General features: G+C 41.3%; 3 protein-coding genes across 5 annotated transcripts in view; 1 reads left to right on the plus strand and 2 right to left on the minus strand.

Moving 5' to 3' along the window:
* Positions 1–6,821, minus strand: part of ARMH3 (armadillo like helical domain containing 3) — a 131,964-nt gene extending 125,143 nt beyond the window's left edge. The window contains exon 1 of one of the 3 annotated variants that reach the window (XM_087964674.1): positions 6,622–6,821. The gene's annotated coding sequence lies outside the window, so the exon portion shown is untranslated. Of the gene's footprint in view, positions 1–4,512; positions 4,725–4,876; positions 4,950–6,621 lie in introns of those variants that run through there. The other 2 variants (XM_087964675.1, XM_087964676.1) reach the window with 2 other exon arrangements.
* Positions 6,822–10,971: 4,150 nt separating this feature from the next.
* HPS6 (HPS6 biogenesis of lysosomal organelles complex 2 subunit 3) lies at positions 10,972–18,947 on the plus strand. Its single transcript, XM_087964672.1, has one exon. It carries the CDS (start codon positions 11,740–11,742, stop codon positions 14,194–14,196), a length of 2,457 nt encoding a protein of 818 aa, XP_087820798.1. The 5' UTR covers positions 10,972–11,739; the 3' UTR covers positions 14,197–18,947.
* Positions 17,090–19,916, minus strand: part of LOC113414726 (prominin-1-A-like) — a 36,771-nt gene continuing 33,944 nt past the window's right edge. The window contains exon 25 of the mRNA XM_087964673.1: positions 17,090–19,811. Within this exon, the coding sequence (XP_087820799.1) occupies positions 19,763–19,811 (49 nt within the window). The 3' untranslated portion in view covers positions 17,090–19,762. The remainder of the gene's footprint in view (positions 19,812–19,916) is intronic.

The raw sequence follows: 19,916 nt of genomic DNA on the forward strand, positions 1-19,916 counted from the left end.
AAATTAGAATATTACATGCAGTCAATAAAACAAGGATTGTACATAGAACAATATCGGACCTCTGAAAAGTATAAGCATGCATATGTACTCAGTACTTGGTTTGGGCCCCTTTTGCAGCAATTACTGCCTCAATGCAGCGTGGCATGGAAGCTATCAGCCTGTGGCACTGCTGAGGTGTTATGGAAGACCAGGATGCTTCAATAGCGGCCTTCAGCTCTTCTGCATTGTTCGGTCTCATGTCTCTCATCTTTCTCTTGGCAATGCCCCATAGATTCTCTATGGGGTTCAGGTCAGGCGAGTTTGCTGGCCAATCAAGCACAGTAATCCCACGGTCACTGAACCAGGTTTTGGTGCGTTTGGCAGTGTGGGCAGGTGCCAAGTCCTGCTGGAAAATGAAGTCAGCATCCCCATAAAGCTCATCTGCGGAAGGAAGCATGAAGTGCTCCAAAATCTCCTGGCAGACGGCTGCATTGACCCTGGACTTAATGAAGTACAGTGGACCAACACCAGCAGATGACATGGCTCCCCAAATCAACAGACTGTGGAAACTTCACACTGGACTTTAAGCATCTTGCAGTGTGTGCCTCTCCATTCTTCCTCTAGACTCTGGGTCCTTGGTTTCCAAATGAGATGCAAAAGTTGCTCTCATCAGAAAAGAGGACTTTGGACGACTGAGCAACAGACCAGTTCTTTTTTTCTTTAGCCCAGGTAAGACACTTCTGACATTGTTTGTTGTTCGGGAGTGGCTTGACAGGAGGAATACAACATTTGAAGCCCATGTCCAGGATCCGTCTGTGTGTGGTGGCTCTTGATGCACTGACTCCAGCCTCGGTCCACTCCTTGTGAAAGTCTCCAACACTTTTGAATGGCCTTTTCCTGACAATCCTCTCCAGGCTGCGGTCATCCCTGCTGCTTGTGCACCTTTTTCTTCCACACTTTTCCCTTCCACATAACTTTCTATTAATGTGCTTTGATACAGCACTTTGGGAACATCCAACTTCTTTTGCAATTACCTTTTGAGGCTTTCCCTCCTTATGGAGGGTGTCAATGATGGTTTTCTGCACAATTGTCAGGTCAGCAGTCTTTCCCATGATTGTGATTCCTACTGAACCAGACTGAGAGACCATTTAAAGGCTCAGGAACCCTTTGCAGGTGTTATGGCTTAATTAGCTAATTAGAGTGGGACACTTTGAGCCTAGAATATTGCACCTTTTCACAATATTCTAATTTTCAGATTGTGGATTTGGGGTTTTCATGAGCTGTAAGCCATAATCATCACAATTATGACACATCACGGCTTGAACTATCTTGCTTTGCATGTAATGAGTCTATCTCATATATTAAGTTCACCTTTTAAGTTGCATTACTGAAATAAATGAACTTTTGCACAATATTCTAATTTTTCGAGTTTCACCTGTAGGTATGTCTTGGACAATGTAAAGATTCTACACATGCACAAAGCCAATTCTGTCCAGGTTTGCATATTGTAATATACTATAGTTAACATGTAAAGCTTATTTGGGAACTACTCAGTGTTTCCAGTGAAAAGATGAAATGTACTTTACTGCATAAAAAAATATTAAAGCAAGTGGCTCAGCATGCTCCAATTCACCCAATGCTAAAAGTGATCCTGCTTCCCTGGATTTTCTATCATACCTCCCATTCAATCACCTGTGTTAATGTAGTATTAAAACAGAAGGGCAAGCAGTTATCTCCAGATACAATATATATTGAACAGCCTAATTGCAAAGTATATTACAGTGCCTATAAACTTTAACAATTAATTCTGCAATTAAAGATGCAACAGTTACTTTTTAAAAAGAATAAATGGCACAATAACCCTATCTGGTAGAATTCTCAGTAGCTAACATCCATTTCAGACCATCGCCCAGCGATTTATTTTCTGCAAAACTCAAAAACAGGAGATGCAATAAAGAGCATATTGTTGTGATATATATTGGATGACTTCAGGCAGGTCCGTCGGTTCATATACTGTCATTACTTTCTAGTTATTAGACATGGCCTCTGGTAAATGCAAAATCATTTAAATCTGTATCGCCAAAAGTTATTAAGTCATTCCACTGTTTTATGAGAAATACAATATCTTAAATCAGAAAAGTAAAAAAGAAAAAGGTTTTAGTGGGGTAAAATAGCAACAGCACTTAGACTTATATACTGCTTCACAGTGCTTTTCTAAGTGGTTTACAGAATCAGAATCAGAATCACCAACAATGTGAGGGCAATATTTTACTGATCTTGGAAGGATGGAAGGCTAAGTCAACCATGAGCTGGTGAGAACTGAACTGCCAAACTGCTGGCAGTTGGCAGTCAGCAGAATTAGCCTGCAATACTGCATTCTAAACCCTGCGCCACCACGGCTCTTCAAAGATCTTGAAATTGGGCATAAGGTGAAATCTAGACAGGCTCTGTTCTCCCTTCACTATCAGAATCAAGTCTTTTGAATAGCAGCAGTAGCACAAAATAGGATACACCCACGCCTGACTGGATTATTTATATCATCGATAATAAAATACAGTAATATGCTTCTGGTGTGGTGCTGCCATCTTCTTCGAGTGAGTGTTGTCATCAGAGGTGGGGTTCAATTTTTTTTGCTACTGGTTCTGTGGACGTGGCTTGGTGGGCTTGGCAGGGGAAGGATACTGTAAAATCTCCAGTCAGAGGTGGTATTTGCCAGTTCTCCGAACTACTCAAAATTTCCGCTACCAGTTCTCCAGAACTGGTCAGAACCTGCTGAACACCACCTCTGGTTGTCATGCCCCCTTGTGAACCTTCCCAAGTTTTCTCTCCATTCAGTTTCCCAAAACTGATGCGTTCCAAATGTTTTGGGACTGAAATATCCACAAGAAATAGCAAGACTTGCCCTGGTTTGGGATCGTGGACACCAGAATGAGAAAACTGCTTTTGTTAGGGTTAATGCAAGAAAATTTTCAGATGTGACTTTAAGCTACAACCTAACTATTTTAACAGTCACATTTTTCCCCATTAAAACTACTGAAGCAAAAGCAACATAATTCCATCAGGTATTAATGGAAATGCCAATGCTGCCATATTGAGTGAAAAGGAAGACACTGGATAGACACTGGATTTTTGTTAGAATTAGGTTGGCACAACTGGACTGGCAATCTTATTCCTATCTTTCCTGTCCCTTCCCCTACTACTGCGCTTAAGCACTGGGAGTCTTAATGTGTGCCCAGCCCCACACTGCAGCATTGACTGGCTCACACATAGCCTATGCCAGATCTCCCAAGGTCTCCCTCTCTCCATCCCTCTCCATACTCCACTCCCTGCCCCTCAAGGCCTCTACAGCAGTGATCCCCAACCTTTTTTTGCGCCGCGGCCCGGTATCCCCAACCTTTTTATGGCGCGGCCTGGTACCGACATCAGCTGGGCGCCGCCATCTTGTTTTGATGAAAAAGTGCTTCCGGTGAGCTTTCTACCCGGAAAAGCTCACCGGAAGCTTTTTCATCAAAACAAGATGGCGGCACCAAGCCAGCGCCCGGTAAGACTTGTTCCACGGACCGGTACCGGTCCGTGGACCCGGTGGTTGGGGACCCCTGCTCTACAGGCCTTGGGTCTGCTTTCCCATCCCACTGGGTCCCACACCTTCCTCCTCACATGCACCCATTCCTGATTGGTCAGTTGCCTTTTATTCTAGATCTCCTTCAAGAAGCGCCTGCTGCCCGGTGCAGCCTTCCTACGCTGTGGAGGCCCAACAATTCTGCCCCAGAAGGAGGCACCAAGTTGCAAAGAACCGAAATAAATTGCAGCTGCTCCAAAATGGCCACTTCCGAGATGGAGTTATATGGCCTCCAGGGAGGTGAAGGGATATCTTTCTCAATACAATCTCCAGAGACCCAGCAGAGCAGGAGGGGGAGGGGGAGATAGTCAGGGAATGCGCTGCAGCATATCTTCAGTTGGTTGTAAGCATTTGAATTTTGTTCATGCAATCGTACGGACACTGCAGCAGCTATAATGTCAAAACTTGGCCATAACTAGCGGGTTTTTTTGGGGGGAGGGTCTATGATAACTTTAAACAGTCACTAAGCAACTGGTCATTAAGTCAAGGACTCGAGGACTACCTTTATAATTAACTGGAAGAAACTAAAAAATAATTAATATGAACAATATCTCAAAAAAGTATTTAAAAATAAGTATCTCAAAATAAATCATAAAGCCACTCCCCAGTAATAAAAAGGAGAAAGAGCAAAATCTACAACAATGAGTGTATCTACAGAAATAAGAGTACCAATTATTTTCTTCTGTGGCAAGTTATTACTGTATTAAATTAAAAAAAAAACTCTCTACCACCCCACTCTAAAAAAATCCTGTCTGGTGTACTTTTCAACAATATAAGTTCCAACTGTAACCAGCTATCTTCAGTAAAATAAGTATTTGATTCTTTGATTATCTTAGGTTACGATAAAAGTTTATGATACCATGACTCTCTATGAAGCATCTGTTACATAAACAGGAAATTAAAGGAACACTCACATATAAAGCTGTTGTTTTCTTGTAATTCAATTTGCCTTAAGGTTTGATTTGAAAAACTCAACTCTTAAATTATCAACATTTAAAACTTAACCATCCACCATTCTAAAGCTTCAGTAGCTCAAATTCTCAGATTTCTCCATCTGGAATTCCAACAGCCTGTCCTTATTACTTCTTCAAAATAGAAAAACAGAAGTGTGTCAGTGTATGTGTATATAGAACATTAGTGAAGAGTTAATGGAAAAAGCTAGCATGATTAAGCAAAACTATGTTTGAAGAATGGTAGACATTGATAACAAGCCAACAGTGACTCACATCTAGCATATCAGTCACATACATGCAAACAAATCTTATTTATGATACTTACAAGTATTAAAAAATAGTTGCTGTTCCTCAATTCTTCAGAATGGCTTATAGAAAATTTTCGCATTTTACATTACCAATCCTGCAGCAAAATTGCTTTGCGTCTTTAGAATATTCTATTGACCAATTTCCATTATATTAAAATGTAGGACTTTATGTCACACTAAGTCCTGGTTTGCTTAGCCACATTTAAAAATAATAATAAGCTAAAAATACAGGCATAGTTTAAAACATGGTATATGAACAAGACCCCCATCAAAATAGAAAACCAAATTTCAGGCAAGTTTGCAATAAATGTAAGGAGATTCAGTAATGTTATTTTTCAAATACAATATAACTGCATTTAAATCTCTATTTATTATGAACACTGGCTGATCTTACCCTCATATTTGCAACTTTCAAAAGGGGATATTAATTATGTTTATGTAACATACTTCTCCTTAGTTGAACCATGTTTTAGTCAACCATATTTCATGGATTTGTATGAACCCCATAAATCAGCCAATCGGTCTGGATTTGCTAGGTTGAAATATGGCCTAGTCCACACCCTCTTAAAAAATAAATAATGGGGGAATGGGTGATTAGGAATCACAAACAGTAAATTCTATATTTTAATAAGAATATCTGGTTTCTTCTTGTGGCACACACTTTTTCCTTGTCATTGAAGAACAAGTAAAAAGCCTTTGATTCTTCATTAAGTGACTTGTATGGTATATACACTCCATTCCAAATTATATTAGGAGAGAAAAAATTCTGCATTATGTTTAAAGATGTAGGAATAGAAAGAAGGAAAATTATTCAGAGTTCTGCATATAGAAGGACCATGTGAGCATTAAAGTATTTGGACATTCCTCCAGAACATATTTCATCTTTTATAACAAGATGGGCAGTTTTTATACTTATGTATAGTTTATTTTGATGAGAATCTTGCACCCTATCAATTGTAGCACTGTAGGAAAGGCATGGGCTTAGAATGAGGAGAGTTCAGGTCCAAGCATTTATTTTATTACCATATCAGAACTTAGCAGAGTCATTTTAAATTCTCAGTTATATCCAGTAAACTTTCATTTCAAGAAAAATTCAGAGGAGGAAGAATTATTTTGCTGCTGTTACTCTGAAATAATTAGGAATATGATTAACTGACTGCCCCTTACCCAGGGGTCCTACAATAAATACATCCTTACCTATACAGCAAAAGGGGCAGAAAACTGAAAGCCCCCAAAGAGTATATTAAGGTTTATTAAGTATCCTGACATCCATGCACATGCTTGGACTTCAACTCCCATAATTCCTGATCAGTGGTCAACCTGGCTAGAGCTTATGGGTTCAAGACAGCTGGGAAGAAACATATGACAGTGTTTGGAGCACAGATTAAAGCTGGTGTCATCAATGGCACCAAACATTCCACGTATAAGACAATCAGGTTTTCCTGTTTCCGTCCCAGGAAAGTTTCTTAACAATTAAGTATACAGAAATTGAGAAAGAAAAACAGACTGCCTTCCTCGCGAACACGGCACAAGCAGCCACATTTTGCTGAAATAATGCCGAGGTGCACCCCAACGCTCCCCCCCTCTTCCTCCACCCTCATTACACTTTGCGCCCTGATCCTTCTCAATCCCATCGCCGCCTCTAAGCTACCCCCGGATTTTCCCTCCCCCCTGGCTCTCCTCAGCAAGGGTGGCTGGAGCACCGACCCGGAGCACAAGGAAGGCCGGATTTTGAGGGGGGTGGGTAAAGGATATCTGTTACCTGCGTGGGGCGATGCCTGCCAAAGCGCATGCGTCGACGAGAGGTTCCTTGGCTCCACCTTCTTCAGATCACGCAGGCGCATAATTCTTGATCGGCGCGGTTCAGCCTATGGGCGCCTCGCGAGTTCCCTTTCCTGCGAATTTCTAATGGGAGCGGGCTGCGGAGCAGAGGCTAACTTTTGGGAGATACGTTACGGGATTCTAAATGAAAACGAGCAATTAGTCGGTAGTATCTTTAATCTTTTGGATTGCGTAGATGGAAAGGCTGAGTAACCATTGCCAAACTTTTTCCTTGGCATTTGAAGTAGTCTCAATGCAATGGGATTTCTTCCAGAGAAAGCAAAAAAAAAAAAAAGATCGATTCAGCAGGACTTTATTGTAGGAAAGTTAAGCCACCTGGGTTTTAATTAGCTGATCGTTTATCCTGTAAGAAACGACCTTATTTCACGGATCTCACTACTGTACAGTCGTGGTAAAGAGCTGTTTTTTTTAGAATAGAATTCTTTATTGGCCAAGTGTGACTGGACACACAAGGAATTTGTCTTGGTTTTCAGTGGTAGGTTTAAAAAATACATAATTCTTAACATGGTCAAATTCATTAGGAGCTGCCAAGCAGTATGTAGTCAATTAGTGGTGTACACAACGTGCATTTTTGAGTGGTGAATTGATAGCATGGGGTTTTCCACTTGTTGTAAACTGATTTAAAGGAGTGGCCCAATTTATTTCTCAAGGCTGTGCTCTGAATTCCCCAGAGTTATTAGTAAAACTGGAGGTGGGGGAAAGTCCAAGTAAGACAAAGACTTCATTATGATAAATCGAAATATTACAGGAGAGTGAAGTTTTCATTTTCCTCAGAACTCTTCTTCAGGCCAGTGATTACAAATGCATCAAGTGGAGAGAAAAAGGAGAATCCCAAAGTAGAGCCACATGTTTCAGCCAGAATGGCCAGTCACCCCAAAATAGATTGTGGCCTGAATGCATTCTTCATTGCTGGGTGTGGATATTTTATACCCAGCTATCTTTGTCCCACTTCGTTGCTTGCAGATGCCTCGACATTTCTGTGCTGGTTTCAAACCATTCTTGGCAAAAGAAGAAGTCAGTAGATCCAGGTGCTTTGTCTGACCTTCCATTGCCTTTGTCCTCCCATTTCTCATCCTTCACTGGAGAGAAAGAGGACGAATCATGCCATAAAGCCAGCACACAATGGCAGATCAATTGTCTGCACATTCATTAATAGTCTCTCCCAAAACATGGTAATTTCAGCAAAGCACTCTTAATAAGTGAGTTGAAGAATGCAGATGAATCCTAGGCAGATAGTTCTCAACTACAACAGTTCACTTAGTAATAATTCAAAGTTACAATGACACTGAAAAGTGACTTATGACTGTGTGGAGTTGTAACTGCAGGAATGTTCCAATCTCGGATGGCAAACCTCAGATAAAGAATGTTTCCAAGCAAATACAACTCAGGCAAATGAAGTCACTAATCTATGGATAAAGGAGGATTAGAGAGGGGAAGTAAACATATGTTAGACTTTAACTAGAGATAATTAATTGTATGGATTACTGTACTAAACAGTAACGAAAGTTAAGCAGTAACCAAAGTTAACCAATGATGGAGGATAACTAAAAATGTATATAAATGCAAGACTATACTCCAATAAAGTTCATCATGATTCAGTTGTTCATGATCAAACAACTCAACTGCCTCATCATTACAACATGATTGTTGCAGCATCCCTATGGTCATGTGATTTATATTTGGATGCTTGGCAACTGACTCCCATTTATGACAGTTGCAGTGTCCTGGTGTCATGTGAACACCTTTTGCAACCTTCTGACAAGCCAAGTCAATAGGGAAACCAGATTCATTTAACAACCGTGTTACTAATTTAACAAATGCAGTGATTTATTTAACATGTGGCAAGAACAAGTTGTAAAATGGAGCAAAATTCACTTAACAAATTTCTCACTAAGCAACATAAATTTTGGGCTCAATTGTGGTTGTAAGTTGAGGACTACCTGCATGTGCATTTTCAAAAGTAGTACAGGTAGTCCTCAACTTACAACAGTTCATTTATTGACTGTTCATAGTTGTAACAACACTGGAAAATGTGACTTATGACCATTTTTCACAGTTACGACCTTTGCAGCCTCCCCATGGATCAGGTGATCAAAACTCAGATGCTTGGCAACTGGTTCATATTTATGACTTTCTGTGTCCCAGGGTCATGTGATCATCTTTTGCGACTTTCTGACCAGCAAGGTCAATGGGGAAGTCAGATTCTGTGATGACCCAGGGTGTGGCACAAAGGCAACACAGTCACCTAAGCAAGAAGAGTCCCTTTAATACCTCCAACTTTGCCCCCAATGTCCAGGTTACCTTCGGCTGGAGAAAAACTCTCCTAGGAACAATCTTTAAGAGGAGGAAATTCAGTCCGAAAACAAAGTACATACAAACTGTAAATAAAAATCCACACAAATCATGCTGCAGCAATTAACTTGACAGGGCAGGAGAAGGAATTGCAGACTTGAAAGCCCAACAAAACACACACAGTTGGGAAGATGCCAGGATCCCAGATAAGCCTCGGCAATATCAGATAATTCACGATTTGCTCTCAACAGTTGACTGTGTGCAACCTTCCTTTTTAAACACTGTTCCCAGCTGCAGCTAATGAAGGGAATCAGGGCCCTTTCGTCCCCCGTAAGCCACACAACTCACGTTGCTCTCTTCTCCGTTCCTTCCTTAATGCTCTAGGATGAAGCCTGGGTCTTCCTCCGAATTCCCTCTTCCTTGCTCTACTTCTCCCTTGCTCTGCCCAGGCAGACTGTGCCCTTCCCCAGTTTCTTCCACAGCCAATGGAGCCACACTCCTACTCCCTGTCAGCTGCTTGGCCTCCCCCTTGGAATCAGATTCCGACAGGGGCATGACTGATTCACTTAACAACCAGATTGCTGTTTATCAACTGCAGTGATTCATTTAACAACTGGCAAGAAAGGTCATAAAATGGGACAAAACTAACAAATGTCTCACTTAACAGAAATTTTGGGTTCAACTGTGGTCATGAGGACTACTTGTATCTGTTTCATGATGTATTTTAAAGTATGTACAGTATCAGAAACAATTTCTGCTGTAAGCCCACTATTGATCCATGGATCAAAGTGTTCATGCATTTTGTTTGCAATTCCATATACACTTCAAAACATGAGACTATTATGTTACTGCTATAATCTCTGAAAGCCAATTTTAAGGCCACTTCAATAGTTCTGGCTTATAATGCCACCCACAACTCATTGTGCTACTAGAAAACATTGTCAGCCTAAAACTTACTGCAGGCATTGAAATTTTAGTTTTAATGGATTTTTATTTGCAGCTAAATATTCTGATTTGCAACATATGGTTAAAACGTATCATATAAAGATTATAAAACAGATATACCCAATTCTGCTGAACCTAATTTTTTTAAAAGTGAGGAAGCAGGGAGTAATCAACCAATGGATCAGCTTGCCTGGAGCTTCATCACTGGAGGCTTTCAAGAAGAGACTGGACTGCCATCTCTCAGAAATGGTGTAGGGTCTCCTGCTTGGGTGGGCGGGGGTTGGACTAGATGACCTAAGGTCCCGTCTAACTCTGTCAATCTGTTATTTGACAGGAAAAGGGCGGTACCAATGCCAGAAGGGATTTGACAACAACTTTGAATAGACCTGTACAAGTAGTCCTCGATTTATGACAATTGAACCCAGAATTTGCAATAGTCATAAAAAAGTCAGAAGTCACTTTTTTCAGTGCCTTCAAGCAGTCACTAAACAAACTGTTGTAAATCGAGCACCACCTGTATGCTAAAGCAGGTCTCCTGTTAATCGTCTTGAAAAGAGGCCACAATTGAAACACATATACTGCAATTGTTATGAGGAAAAATGGTTAATCTTGAATGCAATTAAAGCAGCAGCGCTATGCTTACTTTTGAAAAAAAAAAATGTCATTAACCAGAATTTTAAGATGCAGGTAGAAAATACGATTTTTTTCAACAGATTCCAAAACTTGCACATAATCCAAATCTTCCTTCTTCTGGTAATTTGTTTCTGCATCAGGGATAGTATTGCTATGTAATTTTCTGACTGATTTGGAATCCGTCCGGGTCTAGATTTAATTAATCCGGGAGATTTAGTTAAAGGGAAGGTTTGTTTTTTTCTTCCCCTTTTGGTCTAAATATTTTTCTCGATTTAACAATAAAGCGCCATTCAATCTTAGCACTGACAGCGAAATATACCCTCTTCTGGGCCGAACTCTTTGCGCCTATATATGTGTGTGTGTGTGTGTATAGACAATCGGGGTTTCTCCGCCCACCGACGCCTCGTCCCTTTAACTCACAAAGAGTTTCCTCCAGCTACGAAAAGGCAGCTTAATTGGGGCGGCCAGGTTTTAACCTCATCGGGCAGGGACGGAAGTCGAAGAATTGCAGGGAGTTCGGAATTGGTGCCGAAGTACCGGAGGGGAGTGCCTCCGTCCGGAAACCAAAGACCTCGTGATTGCAATAAGGAATTCGGCGCTGGTTTACTTCTGGAACTGCTGGTGGATTTCCTGAAGTGCCGCTTTGCAGAAGAAGCGGCTGGAGCGAGCGAGTGCCGGGCGTTTGGCCTGTTCCGGGAGAGCTGAGGCGCCGAGAAACAGCTACGCACCGTCTGAGTGCGAGCAGCTCAAGCGGAATTCCGCGCTGGCGTGAAGAGGGCAACGCAGACTTTCGGCGTATGAGAGAGAGTTGGAGCCCGAAAATCGTGAGAGGCAATGGGAAGAGCGAGCGGGGCGCGGCATCGTGCAAAGAGCGGGGTTTGAAAGCTTCGGCTAAGGCGAATGGTAAAGCGAATGGTTATGAACGGCTGGAGGGAAAGGCGTGAAGTTGCTTATACGCCCTTTGTGGGGGGGAAAAGAGCGTAATAAGGCAGATCCAGGAGCGCTAGAAGCGGTGGGAAGACTTGCAAGGGCCGAATTTCTCGCTCCGCTGCAAGAAGCCGGAGTAAAATAACCTCGCGTTTGCCTCCGTGGGTCGGGGAAGTTTGGCCTAGTTCAGCTCGTCCCCGGCCGGCCCTATGTGGTGCGTAACCGCTCGGGACGTCCCGAAATGAAGGGAGCGGTTGAGCTTCGGCAGGTCTCGGACTGGAGTGACTATGTTCGAGGCCGCTGGCTGCGGGAGTTGCTGGATCAGCGTCCTTCCGGGGAGCCTCCCAGCCGCGTCCTAACCAGCCCCGACAAGCATCATCTGCTGCTCCTGTGGAACCCGCCGGCCTCCCTGCCTCGACTGGTGGCTTTTCAGCGCCTGGGGCTCGATGGAGGGGACCTGGAGAAGACCTGGAAGCCGCTTCAGCCCCCTGTGGTGGAGTTGCTTTTCCTGGAAAGCCCTGCCGCCGCCCCCTCAACTGTCTCTTGGGTGTTGGCTATCATTTGGGAGCAAGGCAGGACTGAAGTCTGGCGCTTTGTACCCACCGCTGGATGGCACTTGCTGCAGAGCCTGGAACTGTGCCACGGAGCCCGTGCTCGGATTGTCTCCATTTGCAGCTTGGGGGACCAGCTTGTGTGGTGTGAAGAGAGGCCTCCTTTTGATGCTCAACCGACTCCTGAGAGAAGAGCCTTCCAGTATTGTATTTGTGTTCGAGGCCTTCAGGTTGGAGAGCAGGGAGTCCAGCTGAGCCCTCTCAGGGTTATCTTGCACAATAGTCCTGTTTACCAAGTCTTGGCCAAACCCTCGGGAGTCTTCCTTGTCCCCACCCCAGCCACCTTCCCAAGAATAGCCAAGTTTGTCCTCATCTGGCGACCTGAAATGGCTGATATTGTTATTGCTGCGCCGCACGGCCCGTGTGTTTCCACAAAAGCCTCGCATGCTGGCACCGACGTAGACTTCAAAAAGCTAGTGCTGAGTTATGTGGGATTTTTGGAATCCATGACAAATTTGGCTGTTCACAGCTGTGCTCTATCCAGTTGTGGAGAGCTGCTCTTGTTCATGCAAACAGGCACGATCCAGGGAGTCCAACCTAATGGCGTTTGGCGACCTGTCTTTGACTTTGCAGGAAGCATTTTGTCTTCAGGAGAGCAGGTCCAACTAAAGGTATCTGGGGACATCCTGGCTTGCTTGCTGAAGGAGACTCTCTATCTTGTGGATTTGAACAGTAGAGAGCTGATAGAAAATAAAGTCCTGAGCACTGAAAGAGTACACTTTTTGGACTCTCCTACCATAGAAGAAGAAATCCAGCTCCTTGCTCAGGATGGCATTTATACTCTTGACTTTTCAGACTCTGATCAAGGCTACCAGTCTGAGCCCCACCTGGTGCAGGTGGTGTTTGAAGAAGCCTGCAAATACTATCAAAGACGGAGTCTCAGTAGTTCCCAACTCACTGTGGAGAAACTGAAGAAGGGGGGCATGTTTCAGGCTCCTGTCGCGCTGTCTTCCATCCTGAGCCACAGTCTTGATCCCAAAGGAAAAAAGCTCAGGGCCCTCCCAGAACCTTACACCAAGCTCCTGGGCACAATGCAGTTAGAACTGCAGAACTATCAAGATCTGGAGTCCCTCAAGTTGCACGTGGTTCAAGCTTCAGAAAGTGGGGTAAAGAGCTATGGTGAAGCCCTGGTGGAGCAAGAACTTAGCCGCCTTCTGCACTTGGACTTGAACAGAGAGAACTTGGCATACCTGAATGTCATATTCACTGCCTTCCCTGGAGCTTTCTGGAAAGCTGTCCAGAACCACCTCCAGCTACAAGAGAATGGGGATGGCGTTTTGGTAGCTAGAGCCACACCAGATATATGGAAAAAAGTTCTGGGGGGAGCTGCTCCTAGCCCAACTAAGCAAGAAGAAAGCTGTCCAAATGGAGTATTCCCCTTCTTTGAACTTGTCTGTCTTTCTCTTCTCGAGTTCAAGCCTAAATGGTTGCCTCACTTTGTGGAGCTATCCCAACAATATTTGGGTGCGTCTTGGACTTACAAAAGCAAAGAAGGGCCTGAGGGCGGTGTGCCTCTGTATAAGAGAGCCCTGGCTGTACTGCCAAGGTGTGCTAGATGTCCAGTAGCAGATGGAGAAATGGAAATTGAGCTCTTGCTCTGTAGCCAGAGGCCCAAAGCAATCCTCCAAGCCATGGACCTCCTTATCCAATATGGGAGATGGCAGCATGTGATGGAGACAGCGGAGAAATTCTCCTTGTTGAGCCCTTTGTTGAACAAAGAGATTTTTATTAATCTCCTGGGGGAATTTTCCCGGCACCGGGCACTGGACCCCTATTTGGACAAGTTGTGGGATCTCTGCCCGGCAGATATGAATGCCGCTGATGTCCTGAGCATTATTCAGCAACACCTAGCGTCAGTAGAACTCAAACCGTTTCCTTCTGCACAAGATGGGTCATCCCAACCTACTATTGCGCTGCTGAAACCACTGTTGTACAGACTGGCACAAAGTGAAACATCCCAGAATGAAATTTTTGGTAATGTCTTACAGGTCCCATCCTTTCCCCCACCAACACCACCCAGGAACCAACAGTCTCTTCCGAAAGCAGATTCCCAGGAAAATCTAACCTTCTTTCAAAACCAAACGTAGTTTTTATTGTCTCAGGCAACATGGTATTTAAAAATGATTCTGCCAAATCAGGAGTTGCAGTCTTTGTATTCCAAGTTCATCCAACTAAAGTGGGAAGTAAAATCGCAGAATCATGAACTGTCAGTGACTTTGTTTGGAAGAGTGTAGAGCTTCTAGGAAGGATTGGAAACATTTTATATCTTTAAACTAGGGTAAATAAAGGCATCTCTTCCCTAACCTTTCAGATATGCTGGGATCGTAATTCTCAAAATGAGAACTCTGAATTGTACAGTATTTCTAGCACATCTGGAGGGCATCCATTGGGGACAGCTGCATATCAAAATGACACAATTGTTTCAGTAAAATTTGAAGTGTTACTACTGATGTACTCCTGTCCCTTCATGAATAATATTATGGGACTGTTTGATATTCAGATAACATGCCAATCTGCATTCATCAACTATATTTGTATACGAGTTTCACTGAGGAGTAGCGGTGTTCTTTTGTGCTCAGAAGTAGTCTTCCTCCAAGGCTGCTAGGTGGACTAGGGGTTGATACAGTCTAAGGCAGGGGTGTCAAACTCGCTTCCTTATGGTGGTGTCACGTGACGTATTGGGACTTTTTTCCCCTTTGCTAAACTGGGCGGGGGTGGGGCTAGCACGTGACGTATCTGGGCCGGGGGCTGTGAGTTTGACAACCTGGTCTAAGGCATCTGAAGAGATCAGATTGGAGAAGATTTCTCTAAACTCTTATTTCACGAGAAGAGAAAAAGGTTCTTGATAATAAGTCTAAAAGTTTCATTTATCAGCCGTACTTCATCCTAATGTTTTTGAAGCTCCCTAAATCAGCTACTGCTTCTCTGAAAATCACTCAGGTGTATCACAGATTTAAGCAATATTTATCTTAAGCAGTTTTGTTTTGACTGCCTTTATCTATGCACACCTTTGTCCCCCTGTACAGCCTTTATTTTTTTGCTTTTTAGAGAAGTTGAAAAGTTTCACTGTAATAATTTATGCCATATTTCTTTGTAAGAAAGTATAATTCTCCTAATGCTGCATTTCATATTTAAGCAAATTCTTCTTTGGTTTAAAATGGCAAGACTTGAAACAAAGTGCTACTATAATACAAGTCCTGACAATGTTCTTATTAGTCCACTCTGCTTTCCATTTAGGTAAAAATAGCCCTCTTCATCCAGATGGAGAACTTTAGCCTTCCAAACATTGCAATGCTACAATTTCTGGCATCCTCATGTCCTACATGTATAATGATAGGGTCTTTTTCTACATAGATTTAACAGAAATAGAGGAATCCTTAAGTGGTCTAATCATGAATAATTTTTTACTATGTGTAGGTAGTTGATGATACAGCATTGTTTTAATTCTCATGAAACTGATAGGATCATTTTTAAAAATCCATTTCCCCCCTGATATGATCCAAAAAAGAGGCTGTTGAATAAAAGGAAGGGTTATGCCACTTCAGTTCTGTTTTAGAGTGAGCTTAACAGCTGCTTTGCTGCCAACTTTTGATTTAAAAGGCAATGGGATACATGTGAAAACTGTTAAGAGATAATCTGAAGCCCTCACAAAATTTCTGAAATTTTTGGAATCCCAAGCGGTTTGATTAAGGCTCAGAAATGCTAGAAATTAAGGATGGTCACAGGTTCCCCACCTATTTTGGAAAGATGCCTGTGAACAGGAAATTTGTCTACTGTTTGTTATGTTGTAATTCTGTTGCCCTGTCCTACAGCTTGGAAAGTTTTTTTAGTATTTAGTAGGAAAAAGCTCTGTGGTTACATAGGACCCTGCCCGGATATCTGAGAAACATGAATGAAAGCGAACGTATCCATGGACTAGGCTTGAGTGGCCTTCACTGCCTTGGCGATCTGAGTGTAAAGCAAATATTTTTCTTTCCTACTGTGAGCTTCCCCTTTCTGGAGTAGAAGGTAGACATGTAGGTGAACGCAAGAGCTACTCTAAGTCTCCCTTTCGTCTGTCAGAAGCAAACAAGAGAGGTACAGGGGATGAAATAACACAAAACATTTGGCTCATATCAAACTGGCCATCCCAAATGCACAATATCTGTTACTTTCTATAGGTGACACTCTTCCAAAACCTCAAGCTTGCTCATTCCAGAGTCATTTTAAAATTATTTGAAGAGTTGAAAATTACTGTAAATGCCCCTCTTGATTATAAAGAGGCAAGGTTCTTTCTACAAACTGATTTGTTGTTAGTGCTGGCCTTCAAACAGAGGTTGGATGTTCTCATGAAGTAGGGGTGAAAGGGTAGGCAACCTTAAGATTTGCCTGGATGCTTTGTGCCATGAGTGCCTGGGCAGATAAATAGTAGACTTTTAAGGCTATTTTTAAATGAATAACTTTTAACGAGTAAGAATAAGCATTATATACTCCCGTCTGTATCTTCTATAGTATTTTTGTTAATTCATTCTGAGTCTTTTGTTAATGGGGATGAATACTAGTAGATAATTCAGTCTGACCTGGAAGAATGTCAGCTAAGGAAACAAATCATGTTTGGGAAGACAAATTAAAGCAAGCAAACTGCCAGCAGTATTTCTTTGTCTACTGAGCCATAGCACAAGAGTTGTGGCTTTAACTTCCCAGGTTCTATAAAACTGGGAATATCCCTAACTGGAATGTTCAGGGAAGAGTAGATTAAGGGTTCATTCAAATATTAAGAGATAATCGATTTGAAATTAGCTTTCATAATATGGGAGGGGAGTTGGAAAGAAGTGCAAAACATCAAGAGGACAGGTAATTGTTCGATGTGTACACCTACAATTATTAATTTGATGGAGCAGCTATTATGGTGAATGTTCTGGCTTGATCAGCCATTGAATTTTGAGGCAGGTATTCCTGTTGAATAAGTATTTGTCACACCATTGCAAAAATACACCAAAATTATATTTAATACAATTTGAAATCATAGTTTCTTTTATTAATTAAAAATATTTTGAGTTCAACGAAACATAGCTTCCTGACCATCTTGGATTTCTTTCTTATACTGTAGCAAGACAGGGGCAACCAGCTAGTTTTCAAGCAAGGTCCAAAACTGGTTTCATGATGATTTGTTCTTGATTTATATTAATATTTAACGTTGCAATTCCAGTAGCAGCAAGATGGCATGTTTTGCGGGCCTCATACTTGGGGAACAGCAATTTATAAAAGCTAAGTATCCAAGGCCTACATCAAATCTTACAAAAGTCATGAAAAATATAATTTCTTTGAATTTACAAATGAAAGACAAACAATATTACCAGTAAAAATAATTATATTCATTCAAATGAGAAGCAAAAGCATGTATACAGATTCAAGTATCTTTCTTGGTAAAGCAATTAGGGAAGTGGAGTGGTGTCATTTTTACTCTAGTCTTTTTCAGTCCTGCTCCTTCATAGAATCAAATAAAATTTATTGTATAATAGAAATCACGTAATCCAGGCAACTGAATCTTTATCAAACTTAGTGGAAATAAGACTTAAATAAGACAGAAGCTGCTAGGAACAATTCCTGACTTAGGCTAAGTGATAGCATAATAATCATCTTGAATTGCTTCCCATATATTGTAGGTTTTCATAAACCCCTTAGAAAGAAAAATGGAGTTGTGGATAATTTGCTAGGGGAAGGTCACTTAATAATATCCTAGCAGTGAGTGAATAAAAGTGAAATATGTACATCCTACTATGATTGTTTGCAAGTTTGTTGCTGTGAAAATTTGGAAATATGAGCCACTCCCTGACCCCTAAGAAAATGTTACATTTTATGTAAACTTTACATTTTTTCTTGATTAATAAGGATTTCATTTCTTACTGTTGCTTTAAGTCATCCTTCACGCATTCTTCTAAAAGCTAATTTAGAACCAGAAGACGGAAAAATAATTTTGCTATTGCTGTTTCTGGAGCAAGAAAAAATGTAGTGCAAAAGGTGGAAAGCACATAAAAAGGTTTCTGCTACTGAGCTGAGAATCTGATTTATTATAAATCCAAATGAGTTTCTTTAAAAGTTTTATATGCAAATTGAACAATAGAAAGTCAAGTAACAAATGATTCCTGCTATCCTAATATTTAATACTTTGAAGTAAAATATTTGTACTGTTACATTCAGACCAGCAATTAATTTATGGGCTATACTTTGAATTAGGTCTATAACTCATTAAAAACACTACAGGTAGTCCTTAACAGCCACAATTGAGTCCAAATTTTTTGTTGCTAAGTGAGACAGGTGTTAAGTGAATTTTGCCCCATTTTATGACTTTTCTTGTTAAGTGAATCACCGCAGTTGTTAAGGTACTAACACAATTGTTAAATGAATCTGGTTTCCCCATTCATTTTGCTTGTCTGGTCACAAAAGCTGATCACATGACCCCAGGATACTGCAATTGTCATAAATATGAATCAGTTGCCAAGTGTCCGAATTTTGATCATGTGACCATGGGGATACTGAATTGGTCATAAGTGTGAAAAAATAGTCATGTCACTTTTTTCAGTGCCTTTTTCTTTGTTACTTTCAATGGTCATTAAGTGAATTGTTGTAAGTTGAGGACTACCTGTATTTCCTGCTACTAGTCCAGTCCTTCCCTAAACTTCAAATTTCCAATGCTGGCTAGGAATTATTTCACACATCCGGAGTGTCACAGATCAGGCAAGACTAATCTGAAAGGAAATCCTCATGTTGTTCCTCTTCCAAATGGTTATTGTATCAACTTTTCATTATTGGAGTCATCTTCATTTTGCATTAATCTAAATAAATTCATTTCTATTACTAATGTCTTAATAAATATTACTACGTCTATTCACCTCATAAGAAAAATTCCCCCATTCTCTTTGAGTATCACGTGTTTGACAAAATAAATTCATGGTTCAACATTATTGGGTATAATATTGGGGAGAGGATAAATGCCCAAAATATGCAAATCAAGTAATGTGAGGAAGGGGGAAAGAGAACAACATACATGACTAGATTGCAATGATATACTGAAGCACAAGACAAAATCTAGAAAGTGCTCTTGATAAAATTTAAGGCAATTCGTTCTTCCTGATACAGAACTGCTCAGTAATATTTCATTATGGCACATATTTGCTTTCTCTTCCAGAGTATCAACCTTTAGGTATGGAGTAGGTATTGATCCAGCAAGGCACTATTTGCAATTCAGCTTAATTTAACAAAGATTTCTAAATCTGTTGAGGGTCAAAAGAATTACTGTAAAAATGTTCTGCTATATATTGGGGTCTGTATAGTAATTCAGTAGAACGCAGTGATACCACTATACAACCCTTTGAATATCAGGGCTTTTTCCTGTAAAATGGACAGTATAAAGACTGCAAGCTTAATCTCTAGAGTAGAGTGCAACCCTCTTCATAGACTGAGCATACAGCCAAACTACACTTCTCTGTCACAGGGCTTATGGCACAGTAGTCTTGTAGGGAAAAAGCGGTTGCCATCTTACAAACTTGTTCAGGAAAAAAATGTGGCAAAGATCCACACACTGCACAAGGTCAAGAGGAACCCAATAATTCTCTTGACCATTGTTTGTTGCATTCATAGCTGCTCAGAGATGGAATGTTGAAAAAGGAAATGTTATTTCTTCAGCTCAGCCCGGGGCATTTTGAACATGCTTTGCCTTGACCTGTAACAGGAAAAGAAGAAATTAAGAAAATTGAACCTTGATGGTAAGCCACAATAAGGGTATGGATGATTTGGAAATAGGAAGCTTTAGAGATTTTGTTGTTTG

The sequence above is a fragment of the Notechis scutatus genome, chromosome 4 (assembly GCF_049901735.1).
Source record: "Notechis scutatus isolate UNSWTSFEM ecotype Mainland chromosome 4, rNotScu1.2, whole genome shotgun sequence".
Classification (NCBI taxonomy): Eukaryota; Metazoa; Chordata; class Lepidosauria; order Squamata; family Elapidae; genus Notechis; species Notechis scutatus.